The sequence below is a fragment of the Aspergillus brasiliensis genome (genome assembly GCF_001889945.1).
Source record: "Aspergillus brasiliensis CBS 101740 unplaced genomic scaffold ASPBRscaffold_2, whole genome shotgun sequence".
Lineage (NCBI taxonomy): Eukaryota > Fungi > Ascomycota > Eurotiomycetes > Eurotiales > Aspergillaceae > Aspergillus > Aspergillus brasiliensis.
In genome coordinates this window covers 3,811,860-3,829,555 of record NW_027137443.1, presented here as the reverse complement: position 1 = coordinate 3,829,555, position 17,696 = coordinate 3,811,860, and the positions used below count along the sequence as shown (strand labels likewise).

Below are 17,696 nucleotides of genomic sequence, written 5' to 3'. Positions count from 1 at the left end.
TTTTTTTATCTTTTTAATTTTTTTTTGTTAGCTATTAGTAGTTTCCTACTCTCTTATTATTCGCCGGCTGATGCCATTTGTGATTATTAGAGCGGGTTTGGTCACGTGACTACTGATTTAAGTGTCACGTGGGAAGCATGGAAGGCGGAGGTCTCACATTCTGGTCCTTTTGGGGCGGATCCGCCTTTCGAAACCCAAAGAATAAATCTCGATCAAGAACAATTCTAAGATCTGATACGTGCAAATCATGGATGTTATCTTAAATGAGTATGTTGGCTGAGAAATTTGTATGAATCATCTGAAAATTTCGCATGAGTAACGGTGTCGATAACGACCTGGATTTTATACAATGCTCGTCCATAATATATATTTACATCAGTTGATCAAGAGAGACGAAAGTAGGAAAAGTCTCTGGGGACAGTCCCATACGCGCAGCGGGAGTTGATACCATTTAATCCCTGCCAATTTCTCCTTGGCAACCCCTCGAAGTAAGCCGCATATTGGGGACAGGGATGACACCCACACCGCCCTTTGAAAGTCTGCGGCGTATTCCCATTTCTTCGTAAACGACCAGAAGAACTAAACAAGGTAATTTGGCTCGGAACAACAAGTACAGCGACTCCAATGACGATGGGAGACGGTAAACTCCATTTCCATGCGCCACAGCTGTAGCCAAGAGCGATGCTAAGTAGAGTAATCCCCGAACCATATGCGCCAAGAGCCTCCGGCCATGTGTAAATGCCACCACGATTACTTTCCTAATTAGAACAAGACTGATGGAGTCATTCTCGATTTGCTTGTCAGCAACCGACCTATTAACATTATAGGCTAAGTGTCAAACAGTGCACAGGTCGCAGGTTTCTCTATTTAACCCAACTCCTACCCAACAGTGAATCCAGCTACGTCCAGCTCCAACGAACATCCCCATCATGCGTCTTATCTCTGCTATTGCCGCCTTCGCCGTGGTTTCTACTGCCGCGACCGCGGGCACCGTCCCTCCTGAGCTGGAGAGCGTTGGAGAGCCGTCGACGGTATTGAATATCACCTATTCCGTGGGGTCAACTGAAGTCAGCTTCACCCCTGGCGAGTTCCTAAACGCGAGCGGTATGTACAACCGACCCCCGAATCAGACTGTTTAACTTACCAATACACTATCTATCACTAGTCGCCGTGGACGCGCCGCAGCCGCATCTCCATGACATGGGGCTGAGCAGCTCGGGTCCCTATCTGCTGCTGATGGTCGACCCGGACTATAACAAAACCACTCCCCCCTCAGTGATCTTGCACACTGTTGTCGCCAACCTGACTACCGCCGTCAACAGCTCCAGCGACGCTAATGTGTTGGCCTCCTACATCGCCCCCACCCCCACATCCGGCACCCATAACTACACCCTGTTCCTGTTCGACCAGCCCTCCAACTTCAGCATCCCTAGTCGCTACGAATCCTTCATGCTGACCCCAAAGGGTACGCCCCTGAACCGGGTCAACCTGCCGCTGGTGAGCTTCCTCGACCAGACCGGGCTGGGCTCGCCGGTCGCGGCCAATTACTTCCGCGTCACGGCGCCGAGTAACAGCTCCAGCTCCAGCTCGGGCGCATCCGGTTCTAATACAACCACAAGCTCGGGCACCAGCACCAGCACTGGCGCAGCTGCTAGTGAGACTTCGAGTGGGGCGGTCCACAAGATGGCCGCGGGGAGTTATCTGGCCGGTGCGCTGGCCTTGGTCGTCGGTGTGGTGGTGGCCCCTGTTTGATCTACTTGTTTGTTCAAGACAATTGTGGTTCTGTAGAAAGAAAAAAAAATCAAACTAGCAAATCACGTACTTGGTGTACACTCAGCATGTTCAGTAAGCAACACCACCTCGGGGAAGACCGGCACAGGCAGGCAGCGAAAACTCGACTCTAGAATCTATCTATGGAATGCAAGCTGCAGGCACTAAACTAATCTTGCTAGCAAAGGCCTGATTGTATACCATATGGGGCTAAGCTTTACACGCTAAATGCTCTTGTCAGCACTAGTGTAGGTAGGTACCCCCCCTCGGTAACATGAGAGGCATATTGGCTTTTCGGTTCCTGATCTCCTGATTACTCCCCTCCTGTTGTGTATTCTTGGTTGCGGAAAAAGATTTCGCATGTCCATCTATGTTGTGGTAGGGCTTATGTTGAGGCAGTAATACTAGTAGGCGTGGTCACGTGACTAGCTGGGATCATACCACGAACCCCTTCCTCGCGCCTCTCGCTGCGCAACCCCTAGATAGCAATACAACACTCATATTTCTCTGCGTTCTTGCTCCCTGCTAGTAGAGCCTCTCCAGCAGCTTATCTATGTTCCTGGGTCAATGCTGAACATAGAAACAGAAGGATCATACACTAGATGGTATTTTCCAATTGCATCAATCGCTACAAATTAATCAGGCCGAGTACAGAGCCAGTGCATCTCATTTACCATAACAAACAGGTGGAGTCGCGTAATCCCCCTATTTTAGCACCCCGATTCTCTGAGGCAGGACAAGCAGCGGTGGGTATGCAATCGGGATCAGACATTCCAGTTTTAAATGGACCAGCATCCCCTATAGTTAAGCTTAACGGTCACATATATATCCTAAACTCGCATAATATAAAAAGGTTATAGGGGTTTTAGAAGGACGTTAGAGACAAGTTAGGGATAGAACAAATAAAAGATACAGGCGGAGTTAGAGATTAGGAAAATAATACCAAAAATGGGAATTAAGGCAAGCTTTATAGATGATAATGCCAGGACTATTTGGTGGTGTGCTACGAGGGTGGAGTGAGTGCCAGTGGCTTTTGAAGGGTGATGGGATGCGAGTCTGAACCAAGCTGGTTAGTACTAGTATTAGGGTATATGTTTCCCACTGCCTGTCTATGTAACTGTATGGTAGAAGTATACTATCGAATATCCACATCCATCTGCACCATAATCCCATTCTCTGTCACGGGGTCTTCTCCCCGTGCCCGATGTTCCGGCCCCTTGGAGGCACAGCTGGTGGTGAAGTGCCCCATATGCAGCTGTTCAGTGCTGCTGCTGGCCTCTTCCTCGAGCCGCAGGCGTGCGACCCGCGCCGCCGCCGAGGCGTGGCTGTTGGACGTATTCCCGCTCACGCCTTTTGCCATCCAGCTCCTGTCGCGGCGGCGCTTCTTGCTGAAGGCCACACGGAAGCCCGAGGCGATGGGCACCGCGGTCGCGCATACGATAGCCATGTTGAGCTGGATCACGACCAGCAGCTCGAAGGGGGCCGCTGCGTAGGGGAAGTCCGTGTGCAGGCTCGTGGCCTTGTAGAGCACGACGACGCGGGCGATCGCGGATGCAATGGCACTGCGGAGTGCGTTAAGCTAACTATACATAACAGGAAGTTTCGTTCAAGGGGACGTACATGAATCCGACCGAGAACACGATGATGAGCCCAGCTTTGCGGGCGAGCGGCATCTGCAAGGTGGCGATGGTAGCAATTGGCAGCGCCAGGATCGCGACATCGGAGATCAGGTCCAGAATGAGCGGCACGCCGTCGGCGTTGGTGGTGTTGCGGCAGGTGCCGTGCATCGTCGACTTGGGGTTGAAACGCTCCCAGTAGTAGCTGGCTGGCACGCACGAGAGCATGTACGTGATGGTCGAGCCGATGCCCCAGAGCACCACGTACATGATGTTGCTCCACCAAAAGATGCGCAGCCAGATCTGTTGCACTATGAACAGCCGGCGGTAGTAGAGGAGCAGGGCAACCTTGGTGGCCAGCATGGAGGGCCCGTTGAAGGTAGCCGTGAGCCACATGCACAGGAAGATCCACTGCAGGGAACGCAGCGATGGATCCTCAGCGTTGACGCGGAACTCATGGTATCCCAGTCCAAAATGCACTGCAACTAGGACGGCGATCGAGCCCACATTGGCAAAGAGCTAGACACAGATATGAGGGGTTATTGACCAAGTTGACTGACATGGCTCTGCAGAGCGGCGAAAGAAAAATAACATACAACGCCCATGATCAGCCAATAGTCCTCCTGCACGAGGCGTTTGTAAATGCGCCGTTGGGCCCAAATACGCAGCACCACACCCAGATTGCCAAGTACCACCATGGTGATACTGGGGCCCAACACCACCGACTTAAGGGACTGCGACCACTCGGCCAGCTCCGCCGCAGTTAGCGTCGAAGAGCGGGTGGAGGGCGAAGAGGGCATTGTCGCCGACATGGTGATAATGATCGTCCCATAGAAGATACAAAGATCGAAGAATGACAATGGATGGGAGGATAAACCACTTGGATTATCAAGTCCCTCTCAACAGTCCCCCACAGCCCATTGTCAGCGAGGAAGAACTCAGTCGCCGCTAAATAACTCTCACTGCCTCCTGAACGGTGGTCAGACTGGCTATGATTACAGGGATACTGTGCTAGACTCTGCATTAGTAGTGCCATTCTTGCAGGCAAACGAGAAGAGGGGAAAGGGCCGGATTCTAACAGGACATCCGGTCCACCTTTCGGCCCCTGTGTGTCGGCCCTAGTCCGGCACTAATCGATTCCTTCACGAATAAGATCCGTTCACACTCGTTGGCCCACCCTCACTAGAATGCCTCGTCGACCCAGACAAGCCTTGCGAAGTCCCGAAGATGGCAGTGCTTAGCTCTGCACCCGGCCCATTAAAATGAACCACCGAGCCTTGTGGATCATCTCCATTTATCCCCGACAGCCTCTTCGCCCCATGTTACTTCATCCTATTCCTTCACCTGCCGTCTTGGAGCTTGTCAAAGACCAGCTACCAGAGCTACATTGCAGAAATGAACCCCAAGATCCTGCCGCCCCCTTCCCTCGTCCTCGGCCCGCAAGGCCACCAACCCGCTCGAGCTTCTGCAGTGAGCTGCTACCACTTCTGTAGGCAGTACTTTCTGCAAGGTGTCAAAACCTGCTGCGGCGTCAGCAGAGCGGCTCGCCTATCAGCCGCTGCTCGATGCGCACTGGATGCAAACCTCGGTGTCAAACATCCCCAGCGGGACACAGTGTTCCTGCTGCAGTTTGACCCCCACGATGAGAACATCCGTTGGTTCTGGGCCTGCATAGTCGCGGGCTACTTGCCTTGTATTGTACCCAAATTCGCGATTTCAACCGGCTGTCGCAGGGCCCAGGCCAAACAAATTCTCCGGCTGCCGGACGTCCCGGTGATACTCACTAACAGCTGCATGACATGCGCCTTCCAGGGCGTCAACTCCCCGAGTTTGTATCTCATGGATCAGCAATCTGCATGGGCCTCCTGCTCCTCCGCGACCGTCTCCACCCCCAATGAATCGCAACCAACAGGCCGATGATCTCGGGACCCTGATGCTCACCTCCGGCAGCACCGGCTTCTCCAAAGCCGTGAGTCTCCCCCAGCCGAAAGGTGTTAGTCGCAGCGGCCGGTAAAGCCGCCCACTGCACCGCGACCTCCCAGGATGTCTTCCTTAGCTGGATCGCGCTGAGCCGCACCGCTTCCTCGACCTGGTCGATCGCCATCACGTTTTCCTCAGCTTTGTTTCCAACTTCTTCCTAGCCCTGCTGTGCGACCGCATCTGTCGGTCCATGCCGAAGCAAGAAGCTCAGCCCGCTCCGTCCTGGGACCCCTCGTGTCTGCGCTGCGTCTTCTCCGGCGGCAAGGCCACCGGCGTGGAGATGCGCGTGCTGCATGAGTCCGACGAGACTGAAGGGGCCGCCGACGAAGAGGGCATGCTCCAGCTGCGCGGCGCGGTGCTGTTCAATCAATACTACCGTGATGCAGCTGCCACACCTTCGGCCTTCACGTCCGACGGCTGGTTCATCACAGTGCACAACGCCTACCTGGACGCGTACGGCCAGCTGTACATCACCGGCCGGTCCAAAGACACGCTCCTACTCAACGGGGTGACCATCTTCGCTGTCGAGGTCGAGTACAGTCTCGAACAGGCGCGTATCCCCGGTCTGACTTTGAGCTTCACGTTGGTCTTCGCCCATCGGGCCCCCGCCGCTATACTCTCTTTTCACACGGCTACTTCGAAAGAACCTCCGTCAGCAAGCTCTCATTTCGAGGATACTTTCAGATCACCTGGTGCTCGGTTAGGGCTCGAGGCTTTGCTTCCGATTACGACATATGCAGTATCAGGTCGAAACTGATCGATAAGAGAAGCTGAGCTTCCTACAGCAAATGTTACTGGTGAAAGCCGGGGGGCCGGTAACTCTCTCGAAGGAACGTACAGCCGCCATGAAGCCTGACAGCATACCTGCTAACAACCTTGACCGCCGAACCCGATCAAACATCTCTCTCGCAGTCCTGAAACCTTTACCGTCCGTCAATTGATCCACGCAGTTTTTACCCTAGCAGGGTAACAAGTTTACCAAGTTCAGCTTCGCCATTCACTTGACCGAATACTCGGGTGCGTCCAAGTGGGTCTGGTCAAGCCACAGTAACGCCCACACGGGATGATGTCCGGAAAAATGCCGAAAGTCGAGGCTGTCGCTCTCGAATAGACCATATATGAAGATGGTTTACGTATAGCATCGTGTGGGTTTATATGGTCCTTCGTCGGATTGTCTGCTCAACTAGGATTGTCTGATCATCCAAATCATCATTAAATTTTAGTCACAAAACGAATTAGAATCCATGAGGCAATGATCTTACCTACAAGTGACTCGAACGCGTGCTCTGACTCTATTTGACATTAAAAGATGCCCAGTCGGGCTTTGATGTCAATTTTGACAGAATATATATAAAACTGGATGAGTTAGATTTCAATAAGTTACACTCCAAACTATTCATCAACACCAATAGGCAAGAGCCCTCTTACGCTGCCATATTTCTAGCATCTGGTTCGAGTGTCCACATCTTCTAAGATCGTTCAACAAGGTAGAACTTTTATTCTTACCGAGGAATATCACGAAAATTCTCAAGTTTATCAGATAATTAAACCTAATAGGCATTAATAAATATACTCTGCAAGCAGCATGGTATTTTGATTTTTTTTTTCAGAGGATATAACTGATGTTCTATGGCGGGTGGGTTCGAGATCTGTACTGTCACTGTTACATCCCATAGTATTCTCGCCCCTGCGCGGCGGTCCCGTCGCTGCAGACTTTGTATGAAAGACATTCTCGTATTATACAGCGGAGGACTTCACACTTCAGCCATATACATAGTCGCCACCTTTCCAGCTCAGCTAATCTCGGAAACCGGGCATTCAGAGTTATCAACTTTTGACCGCAAGTCTGCGAGACCTCCACGGAGGATGCGGACGGGCTGGATGCCTTGATATGCTGCCAATGCTCTCGGGAGAACTACCGGCGATCCATTGCTCTAAATACTTGCTGCAGTGTAGTGATGCGAATCGCCTATTATGGTTGTGAGTCGTAACTATCGTCTAAGTAACTAAATAGTAAAATCTGGAAAGAGGGATTGTAGGGTGTTCATCGAAACAGCGGTGCGTGTGTACCAAATGTACAAATGCTCGTCATCCGCCTTCGCATGATTAGCTTCCCTGTCCTCAGACTGACAGGTCTTGACTTTTTGCTTGGCACCATAGTCTTGACTATTGTGCTTTGCATCTGGTCTTCTTCTGAACGCTGGTTCTGATCGTATGCCAATGTCACAAACTCCCCCACTCTCCCCAACAATCTTCGATCCCTAGGAATATAATGCCCACCACGATGATAAACCACCTGGGGCTTCTCAAACACAGAAATTAAATCTTGACTCTGAACATCCGCAACCATTGTATCCAGCGCTGCAATAATATGCATGGACGGCGTCGTCAGCATCGGCGCATAGAACCCGCTGTAGTACTTCATTGTCCCCCGGAACCCGGAGATGCATACAACAAACTTCAACGGTTCCTGGCCGGGTAGGTTTGTGAGGAATGTATCAACGGGAATTCCCTGAGCCCGTAGCATCTCCTTTCTCGTACTATCGGTTGAGGCATCACACAGTCCGGCAATCATGGCAGTTAGCGCCCCGCCTTGTGAGAATCCGACCGCTGAATGTATAGGTTGACCATGAAGAGCCTCCGATAGTTCAACAAGGGTGTCTTGTAGCCCGATATAGCGGTTCACATCGTCGAGGTTCAACCACCATGCTCGGCTCTCGAGAGCGGAGGTATCAGAGTTGCCGTCGTCGACACTAAGTACAAAGGGAGCATCGGCGAATATGAATTCAAGGCCGTCGGGATAGGAAGGGAGAATCTGTGGAAGGAGGTGGCTGGATATTTCTTCGGTCAAGAGGCGGGCTTTTACGCGGAAGCGGTCGCTTGACTGGGCGTAGCCTGGGGACGTTAGAGATGATTTATGAACAGCATAGTATAGTTCAGAGGTACCATGAAGCATAAGAATACGAAATGTGCTCTTCCCTTGGATAGGTGAAGGCATCGTCCTTTGCTCAATTTGGTTGGAGTCGCTTAGGGATTGAGGTCTGGTCAAGGAAAAGGATATCGCGCCTGCTTAGTTAATTCTACAGAGCCGGTGTACACTCCGTTCTTTATAACTTTCTTCAGCCAGTATAATTCGCGATGTGGAGATGGGAACAAACTACTCAATCAGCGTCAACCAGGCTGTAAAGCATCGCTACGCATTGATACGGACCCATCAGCTTCATATTCAGCCACATCTGGCGCTGACTTACTCGCACGCTGGGTGATTGGCACTGGGTTTATCAGCTGAATGCTCACCGTGACCGCCAGCCACGCATGAGTCGGAAGGGGGTCCCTGGCTTTCGGAATTCTCCGGTGAAAGTTCGAGTCCCAGCTGCGTGGGTGACTAGTGATTTAGCTTGAAAACATTCGGGCTTTTTTGAAGTGGGTCTTCACGGCGCAGCTTGGCTTGATCGCATCGTGGCGCAGACTCATTTGCACTTGTTGGTCATTGCGGCTGAGATGCACGCCCGTCCAAGCATTCCTACTCTAATCAGGAAAAGTATACGATGGCTGCGGTAAGGCAGCAAGACTAGCGGTACAGATTCCTCAGAGAGCATCATTTCATTAAGCAAACTCAAAACAATTATAGATTGGCTTGACTCAGATACCCAGCAAATCAGCCATGAAGCAATTCTCGTATATTCGGGGTTGGCAAATGGGTTGTGCAGTGCACACGACGGAAGTCAATCTTCTATAATTCTATAATGCTCCCCTGTGACTAAACTGATTTGCGAATTCTTTACCACTGATAACATAGCGTAGAGTAGCTATGTAGCTCAATGGGCCCTGATCGATCCTTTAAAGTCAGTCACTTGACATTACCATAAGCCTTAATAAGATTTACTGAACTTATGTACCTGTTTTGATTGCGAGGCCTTCTCACTGCGCGCGCGCTCCGCTCACCCCCTGGTTCGCCGTGTCCGCGATCCATATCGAGCGGATGCGCACCCCGCTGGCTTTGAGGTTTATGTATAATTGTTCCCAGATGGGCTCGTAGAGTTCCTGCTCGACGTGTCAACATGCCGGGTTTGAATATACTTTGGCAGATGCCAAGGGCGCATGTGGTAAGGGCAAAAGATCTACCTTCGAAAACGCGGACCCATGCGCACCGATAATCGTCACATAACCAGGCTCTGGATCGGAAATTGATTTCGGCGTATATTTTTTTTTACCGCTAGTTTGACAGCATCGTCGGTATTCCTTATGAGAAGAACTTATATCCATTTCCACCGGGAAAACCTGGATAAACGATGGGACCTGAATCTGCAGATAGATAGCAGCTGACCCACTCCTAGCTACACATCTCTTGGTGTAGGCTAGCTCGCTCCGCTGGCAAGTACACTAGGCATCGCCGACTGCGAGTTCAAACGACCTCGAGTCCGGCCTCCTTTTCGGAGCAAATCGCCTTACATGCGTGGTCTTTTTAGTTATTTGCGGCTAGCCGGCGTCTGCAGCTAGTTTAGCCCGCCCCACCGTTCTCTCCCTTGGGCATCTTAGCGCGAGCGCATCTTGATTTGCATCTTTATGTCCTCCGAGCCAGCTGTACTGTTTCAGAGCTCTTCTTCTTTTTGGGTCTCAATACTAGAGGTTGGGAGAAGGGGTGCATCTTAATGAGGGCAAGCTAAAATGGCAAAGTGGATGTATCAGCGAGCACTGGCAGGTTATAAGAAGGCACTGGGTCCTGAATATTCAAGAACAAGTACGGAGTCTGCTAGCAAACAATTTGGTGTCCCTCGCTAGTTCGAGCTAAACAGGACACCCCTCGCCACATACACAGAGAGCTCCCAGCTGCACAGACGTCGCGGCAGAATAACCTCGCACGTCACTTTAGAGAACGCCCGCATAAACAAGCTGAACCGTATCGATTTTAGCGCACATAGCGGCTTTTGCATTGTTGTTCAACATCGGGCCAATAATCCTCCAGAATTGCGAGCGAAATTCCCTACTATTCCCAGATCCTATGTAGTTCAGGTTTCTAGACTTGATAGTGCGTAGTACAGTGGATAAAACCGATAGGCGATAGGAATCTCTCTTGAAACCGTAGAAAGCTGTAGATTTTGCGTAAGCGCTTGGGTCGTAAGATAAATTATAGAGCCTGAGTATATGGTTGTGTCCTGCAGATCTCATACGAAGGAACCGTCGGGAGCCCCTTATTTTAGTACTGGTGGCTCAATGAACAACTCATGCTAAGATCTTAGTAGTGGGATAAAGCAATGATTTTCATGTTTTCGTTGCTTGGAGGCAGTTTCGAAAACGACCGTATCTTATTATCAAGCAAAGCGACGACTCGACTCTATACATGGCCCTCCCTCATCTCTCCGACTAAAAGCTTTGGGAAAGATTCACTTATTGCGTCATATCTGTCGCAATCCATCTATATTACGCGCCCTTTATCCTCTTGAATTTCCGGTCGAAGTCGAACCGTGATCGTTCTTCTCCAGTACCCTAATCACGAGCTTCCTACCTGGCTCTAGTGACAATGCGCTCATTTTCGTCTTTCCCCGCGCCCGACTTACTATGTCCTGTTTGCCCTGACCAGTATAATAACCTGAAGCCAGGAAATTCTCTGGTGTCAGATAAGTCGGTCGGGTGCGTCTGGACGTAATTAGCATTTGGGGTCATCCTTGGCCTCGAAAAGCACAGGCGTAGCGAAGGAGGTGTATGGACAATAAGTCAATCCATAGATTGTACATGTGTTATACAGAAAATGAAATCAGGCAGGCTGCCGCGGACCGTCCCTGGCTGTTATCTCTTCGCGGAGGAGCCTGCATCGCGGGCATAACTTGATCCAGCCAGGAAACTCACCGTGGGAACCCCGAGGAACGAACAGACAAACCTCTTTAAGAAGCAGGAACACCGTCCCCATCCTGATATCCGGTCGGCTAATCACCAAAGCAGGCCTTCTGGTACTGACCATTCTCCTTGAGGGTGGGCACATCGGCAAGAAAGTCCTCGACAGGGCAAACCCCGTTGACTGCATCCTTGCAGCCGACCAGAGCGCACAGCGGGAGTGGGGCCTTGTTAAGCACGAAGCGGATGTAGTCCGTGGTCCCCGGAGACCCCTGCAGACGCCGGTTGACGTAGAGAACGGGGTCAAGGGTAGAGAAGGAGACATTGGACCGGCAGGTCCAGAGCTCAGACCTGAAGCGGGCGCCGAAGGGTCTCATCTCGGAGAGGCTGAAGGTGCGGTTTGAGGGGGCGTGGTTGATATTGGCACTGAAAGTAACCTTACATAGCGTCCATAAGGCTGGATCGGCGTCGTGAGATACTAGAAACTTCTACGAATTGCCCATTATGTCCAGGCCGCCGTGTGGCGTTCGAACAAAGTTTTCACAGCTGAACTATACGACGCCTCAATGGTGGCTAGCAGAATAAATTTTCTCACTCCTTTAGCAGCGCTCTGGAAACGACTAAGAGCTTGCGCTGGTGGAGGGAGACAAGAGGTAGCAGTGGCAGTTGCGTATACAGTATGACTTACTTCAGAGCCACTGGAAACCATACGGTGTTCATGCGCCATGGCAAGTGCCGCAAGTGATTAACCCGGCCAAAAGATTCCAGAAGATCGGTCAACGATTTCTATCTCGCTCCCGTGTAAAGCTGCGTTCTGACATAATCGGCGGCCACAATCCGATACGAGATAGCTAAGCTCGCAGCAGAGTTCTCCGAATCACAATGTTGCTTGTATTTGTGGGCCTTCGTTACAGCTCGTGCTCTCGGCCTTATTGGTGGGAAGTCTTTCCGTGCCATATATCTTCCGGGACTATGCTCTTTTAAGGAGTTTCCGCCCCGGGGAAGGCAGTCCCTTATGGCCGGAAGCTTGACCAGAAAGGTTCGAGCACTGTCTTGGCGTTGGCAATGGGGCTTGCTAAACAGCCCCCGGCTAAAATGAGACATGATGCACTTACATATTTAGGATACACCATGGATGACCAAGCATTGGTGGATTACGTAAGCAGTGCACATATATCAAGACACCCCGGGCAAGAGAACCGAGTATTCAAGGGACCCCGTTGACGAAACAGTTTCGTCCAGGCTTCAGAACAGTCATCACCGGCCAGTGATTCGGTCTTCGCTGCGTGGGGGCTTGGGGGAGAGCCGTGGAGCCCTGGACCTCGCGGCGCTCTGCCGCTTCTCGCAGCCTTTGTTGTTCAACTTGACATAGTAATTCGGCCATTGTTTCCTCCATCCCTTTTTGAAAGGAGCACTCAGTAGACAATCGAGTGAAAAAAAGACTCAACAGCGTTGGGGGGGGGTTTTTCAAGAGGCGCGGGGAATAGAGTGCGGGAAAATGAATGTCTGGTTGTATTATATATAATAATATTATTATTAATATTATTAGTAGTCGCACCTAATAGCTAATAAATAAATTTATATTTTTATAAAATATTTAAAATAATTTTAGCTAGATTTTTACCAGTATAAAATTTAAACACTGGTTAGAAGTCTAATACTGGAGGAACCAATGGAGCTATGGCAACATCCCTGTGGCCTTGTTTTACCCCCAGAGAGATTTTGGGGTACCGGGGTATTCAATGATAAATCTCTCATTGCAGAAGTGAAACATTGGAATGACAAACCTTTCCTCGTGCACAGAATAGATCTCTTAGACGCGCCGGAACAATCGAAGGTATTCGAATATGGGATACTGTACCTCAGTGAATTGGAGTAAAACATCCGTTGCAGTTAAATTGGCGAAGCACTTTGCCATGAGCTCAATGACATATGAGTCCAGCAACTGCAGGACTTATAGTTACCGTGTTCCTTGAGGCATGATGCTGAACCCTACCTTGAAGAACACGTCTTTTGAGGTCAATTCGCAAGGGAAACGAGTAATATCTTTAATAACTAGTTCGCAGAGCCGCCATTTATCTCCAGGGTTATCCCCTAAGTTTTATCGACCGATTATTTCTATGCCTTCGTATATAATCAAGGACTTGGAGACAGAATTCAAACCCCGCCGGTCATCAAATGCCTAAGCTAAGTAAATAATCTTCATACCGGGCTGAATTCTGAAGCGTCCCCAGTTCATGCATAGACTCTCCATTTACCAAAAATGGCAATAAAGCACATGAGAGACCCACAAGTCACTGATGCAAATGATTAATCTCAAATTTGTCACTTTTTTCGGCGCCTTTCACAATGAAAATCAACATGAGAAGTGTATTGGCTTATCGTCTTATCGGGAGGCAAGCTGGGATTTCGTCTGGCCCCCATCGACTGACCCCAAAATCTCGGAAAGAGAAGGCTGGAACTGACGTCGGCTGTATTTGCTTTCATCAATCCACTTGGATTTAAAGTCAGAATCATCTGAATTTCCCGTTATTACGAAGGGCTGTCTATTTTGCGTGTATCTGGCACTTCATATGGTTGGGTCTTAGTTGATTCCGTGTAGAAACATACAAGCTATACCGAGCAATCTCTACACTCGGTACACTTATCACAGTCCAAAATGGGTGGTCCAGTCGGTCAGAAAGTGCACATTAATGTCGACCTAGCTGAGGGATACGGAAACTGGGCCTGTGGTCCCGATATTGAGCTCTTACCTCTTATTGACCATGCCAATGTTGCATGCGGTTTCCATGCTTCGTAAGTTGCTCCTCTCGATATTTGCTAGATACTTGATACACTTGAATCTTAATACTGCCTTTTCTGTACAGTGACCCCCTGATCATGATCGGAACCGTTCATAGCTGCAAAAGGTTCAACGTTTAAGGTCGGCGCCCACGTCGGTCTCCCAGATCTTCAAGGATTTGGTCGCCGAGAGCTGAAGCTTACCCCCTCGGAGCACACCGCAAACAGAATCTACCAGATTGGCGCTCTTCAGGGTTTCGTCACTCGTGAAGACGTTCCCCTTCACCACGTCAAGCCCCACGATATGCTTTACGGCATGATGTGCCGCGATTACGAGGTTGCGACTGCTCTCATGCGCGGTATCCCCGCCGGTGTCGCCGTGTTTGGTCTTCCCGGAACCAACATGGAGAAGGCTGCGCTTGACCTTGGAAGTCCCTTCATGGCTGAGGTCTATGATGACGTTAAGTACAACTCGGATCGCTCGTTATTGAGAGAAAGAAGGGGTGAGTTTATTCTGATCACCTGGTTTCCATTTCTATCCTAATTGGTGGTATAGTGCCTGGACAAACAGTAAAGTGCCCCGACATGTCACAGAGCAGATTGAAACTTCATCAGTCACCGCAGTTGATGGCACGGCAGTGGAACTGCCTATAGGAAGCCACCCCATTTCGCTCTGTTGCCACTCAGATGTTCCTGGCTGCGTTGAGGTGGTAGAGGAGGCACGGGCAGTGGTGGATGCGTTCAACAGGAAATATTTTCCTAGATCTATGGCCTGAAAGTCTGACTGGTGGCATTTGTTATGGATTTTGTACGAAATCAAACCCTGTACAATCAATCCAGACCACGTGAAACGCCATCCTATATCTCACTTCATTGTTACTCATCACTTAAGAACAGTGTTTTGCCGCATAACCTCAGCCGGCCTGGGTGATGTGGAGGATGAAATTTGGGGAAAGAAGTACAGGCTCCCATTGGTCGTTAGCATCATATATTTAACAAGGTCTGCTTACAATCATACGGTTGTATTATATGAAGCTTGAAAAACACAATAATTCTATTCTATTGACAGGGGGTGAAGTAGAAGCTTGAATACATTGATGATGATCTTAAAATCTCAACAGCATCAATCAACCTGCCTCGATTTAGACCTCAGGCACACTGCCGTAGAAGGTGGTATCTTCACCCTCGCGCAAATCCAGAATCTCGCAACCATCCTTGGTGATAGCAACCACATGCTCCCAGTAGCAAGCAATAGACTTGTCAGCAGTAGCGGCAGTCTTAGTCACGTTGTCCAGACGAATACCATCGCCCTTACCCGCACACAAGAAAGGCTCAATGGTAATAACCATGCCCTCGGTAAGTACACGGCCCTCATTTCGTGGGTCGTGGTAGAAAGGAAGGTGCCAGCCATCGGCGTGAACCCGACCGATCGAGTGCCCAGTTCCACTGTCAACCTTCAACATGGAGAAGCCGAAGGACTCAACGTATTTCTGCACTGTCACTGCAATATCCTGCACCTTGGCGCCGGGCTTGACGAGTTTGATGCCCAGACACATGGCTTGGTATGCGACAGCGACGAGAAGACGAGACTGGGCGGATGTGTCGTCGCCGATGATCCACTGACGGGAGGTGTCACCGCACCATCCGTCCTTCTTGATGGAGACGTCAATGCCGAAGACGTCACCCCTCTTTAGTGGCTCGTCAGAGGCTTCGCCGTTGAAGGCAATATCATTGTGTGAGAAGGAGACACTGGCGAAGCTGCTGGAGTCGTAGCCAGTCAAGTCCTCGCGGTCAACCTCGGCTTCGTACTTGTTCACGATGAGATCGTGCAGCTTGTCGTTCAGCTGGGATTTGGTCACGCCTGGCTGAACGTGCGGGGAGATGTCCTCCAGGATTCGGGCACAGATCCATCCTGCCTTGCGGAGTTTCGCGACCTCCTCAGGGGTCTTCAATGGAATCTTGTTATAGTCGACGACGGGAGCCATTTTGAGTGTGGTTTTTCGGCGAGGTGGGGAATAGAGGGATTGTATTCTGTTATGCGATGGATTATCAGTGAATGAATATGATAAGGCTTTCAATACCTTTCTCAGATGAGGATGATGGGCGACTATTTGTAGTGCTCCACAGTCGGAGTTCGTCGTTGATGATCCTGGACCGATGCTATCCGGGTGTTTCCCCTAGCTTTAGCTCGCTATCAATTAATTGAGTCATTGATTTACGCATTTCTTGGATAAAACATAGCAACGATACTCTTGCCGAGCGCCTACGGAAAGTAGGGCTGTCAGGCTGCGAGATTCGCTATGTACAAGATCCTATGTAAGTTATGTGGTGATCGGCGCTATCTTAAAATGGATCTTACTACAGCTCTCGGAATAGTCCTTACGATAACCTCCCCGCCATGATGATCTCATCATAGTCGAGGCTACGGTAATAACACGCACACGTCTTCTAATGGTTGCATCCTGTCAATTGAATGAAAGCTGGGCCTTGTAGAAGTGATTAGAAGTTTTGTTTCTACGGAGGCTTTTTCTGAGAAAATATATACCATATGTACAATTCTTTGGGTGGGTGTGTTTAGTTATTGCTCACACTGTATTATGCCCCCTTAGTACGAGGTACACCCGCCAGTCGCGAGCTACACGTCTCGGCAACCATAATCGGTCATCGCATTATGCGAAACATTTCCCCCCTCGACATCTGTGAACCGGGCATATCGGAAGATTTGCGATAGATGTACATTAGCAAGTTTTTAATGTGGCTATCGATCTCTATGATTGAACTAATCGAACCTAATTTGGTTTCAGCACCCAATTGGTGCATTGAGACGCAGATGTCCCGAGCATCCGATGATATCCGATTTTTAGGAGCTGCAAGTACTTCGAGTGATTAGCGCACACACAAAGCTGAAGTGCTGTCTCTGGCAATCAGCAGAGGCTGTTGTCTCTGGGAATAACCCCTTAACAATGGCCTCTCAATAGGCACACAATAGCAAATGCCTTTGGTACGCCGGGGCCGCGGCTGATAATGTTCACCATCTATACTATCTGGGAACGGGTGAGGCTGACATTAGACTAAACATCCGATCATTGCCGACCAAATCCGAAACCCCCTTCTACGAATAAAACCAAGCAGCCTTCCTTGTCCTGAACTATCTTTAATTACCACTACTTGGTTCGTAGTAAGTTCCACCACCTGCACACACGCAGATCCTTATTCGAACCCTCCTTTCAAACATGCTAATCTGTTTCCCGATTAGCCTTTCTATACGTGCTGATGACGCGCGCTGTCGCACGCTGTGGCCCTGCAACAAGAGAAATACAAAAGGTGAGGCGTAATTGAGTGATGACATGGATGAATTGAAACATTTGTGGCAACAGATGCAATGATTGGATGAGCATAAAAATATATCCTTGAAGTCTAATCGAAAGGAATAGGTTTAGATATCACTGGATATTACAAGCAATTGTCAGATTGTAACGTAGCCAAAGAGTGTTAAATCATGTTCGACCGCATACAGATATATATGTGGCGCGAACATGTCCTATGCAGACTGCGAAGTTTCGGTGATTTATGTGTATAACTGGATCAAGGCTCCTCCTCCAACACGCGGTGAACATGCATAGATGCGCAAGTAGCGATTGATCAACGAAGATTAGTGACCTTGAATAAGGGGGTTTTTCCTGCATGGAAGGGAAAATAGGGTCAGGGCAGACGCAT

General features: G+C 49.8%; 8 protein-coding genes across 8 annotated transcripts; 3 read left to right on the top strand and 5 right to left on the bottom strand.

Moving 5' to 3' along the window:
- Window positions 1-888: 888 nt before the first annotated feature.
- ASPBRDRAFT_145870 (YbhB/YbcL family Raf kinase inhibitor-like protein) lies at window positions 889-1,949 on the top strand. Its single transcript, XM_067619250.1, has 2 exons — window positions 889-1,104; window positions 1,166-1,949. The coding sequence occupies exons 1-2, from the start codon at window positions 930-932 to the stop codon at window positions 1,750-1,752; spliced, it is 762 nt and encodes a 253-aa protein (XP_067483997.1). The 5' UTR covers window positions 889-929; the 3' UTR covers window positions 1,753-1,949.
- An 843-nt stretch (window positions 1,950-2,792) lies between these two features.
- ASPBRDRAFT_62833 (uncharacterized protein) lies at window positions 2,793-4,198 on the bottom strand (the record flags this gene model as incomplete). The annotated part of the gene is made up of 3 exons (XM_067628393.1): window positions 2,793-3,332; window positions 3,391-3,905; window positions 3,983-4,198. 3 exons carry the CDS (start codon window positions 4,196-4,198, stop codon window positions 2,906-2,908), a joined length of 1,158 nt encoding a protein of 385 aa, XP_067483996.1. The 3' UTR covers window positions 2,793-2,905.
- Window positions 4,199-4,781: 583 nt separating this feature from the next.
- On the top strand, window positions 4,782-6,123 carry ASPBRDRAFT_27165 (uncharacterized protein; the record flags this gene model as incomplete). Its single annotated transcript, XM_067622338.1, has 4 exons — window positions 4,782-4,856; window positions 4,884-5,044; window positions 5,199-5,355; window positions 5,443-6,123. 4 exons carry the CDS (start codon window positions 4,782-4,784, stop codon window positions 6,121-6,123), a joined length of 1,074 nt encoding a protein of 357 aa, XP_067483995.1.
- Window positions 6,124-7,325: 1,202 nt separating this feature from the next.
- ASPBRDRAFT_417430 (uncharacterized protein) lies at window positions 7,326-8,435 on the bottom strand. Its single transcript, XM_067624642.1, has 2 exons — window positions 8,313-8,435; window positions 7,326-8,261 (listed from the first exon to the last, which is right to left on the bottom strand). Exons 1-2 carry the CDS (start codon window positions 8,362-8,364, stop codon window positions 7,411-7,413), a joined length of 903 nt encoding a protein of 300 aa, XP_067483994.1. The 5' UTR covers window positions 8,365-8,435; the 3' UTR covers window positions 7,326-7,410.
- A 729-nt stretch (window positions 8,436-9,164) lies between these two features.
- Window positions 9,165-9,771, bottom strand: ASPBRDRAFT_417424 (uncharacterized protein). The gene is made up of 3 exons (XM_067624641.1): window positions 9,492-9,771; window positions 9,266-9,410; window positions 9,165-9,194 (listed from the first exon to the last, which is right to left on the bottom strand). Exons 1-2 carry the CDS (start codon window positions 9,630-9,632, stop codon window positions 9,288-9,290), a joined length of 264 nt encoding a protein of 87 aa, XP_067483993.1. The 5' UTR covers window positions 9,633-9,771; the 3' UTR covers window positions 9,165-9,194; window positions 9,266-9,287.
- Window positions 9,772-10,965: 1,194 nt separating this feature from the next.
- ASPBRDRAFT_417418 (uncharacterized protein) lies at window positions 10,966-11,692 on the bottom strand. Its single transcript, XM_067624640.1, has one exon. It carries the CDS (start codon window positions 11,521-11,523, stop codon window positions 11,122-11,124), a length of 402 nt encoding a protein of 133 aa, XP_067483992.1. The 5' UTR covers window positions 11,524-11,692; the 3' UTR covers window positions 10,966-11,121.
- Window positions 11,693-13,857: 2,165 nt separating this feature from the next.
- Window positions 13,858-14,755, top strand: ASPBRDRAFT_665471 (uncharacterized protein; the record flags this gene model as incomplete). The annotated part of the gene is made up of 4 exons (XM_067628730.1): window positions 13,858-13,994; window positions 14,066-14,090; window positions 14,122-14,486; window positions 14,536-14,755. 4 exons carry the CDS (start codon window positions 13,858-13,860, stop codon window positions 14,753-14,755), a joined length of 747 nt encoding a protein of 248 aa, XP_067483991.1.
- A 366-nt stretch (window positions 14,756-15,121) lies between these two features.
- ASPBRDRAFT_665469 (uncharacterized protein) lies at window positions 15,122-16,040 on the bottom strand (the record flags this gene model as incomplete). Its single annotated transcript, XM_067628729.1, has 1 exon — window positions 15,122-16,040. The coding sequence occupies exon 1, from the start codon at window positions 15,962-15,964 to the stop codon at window positions 15,122-15,124; it is 843 nt and encodes a 280-aa protein (XP_067483990.1). The 5' UTR covers window positions 15,965-16,040.
- Window positions 16,041-17,696: the final 1,656 nt, after the last annotated feature.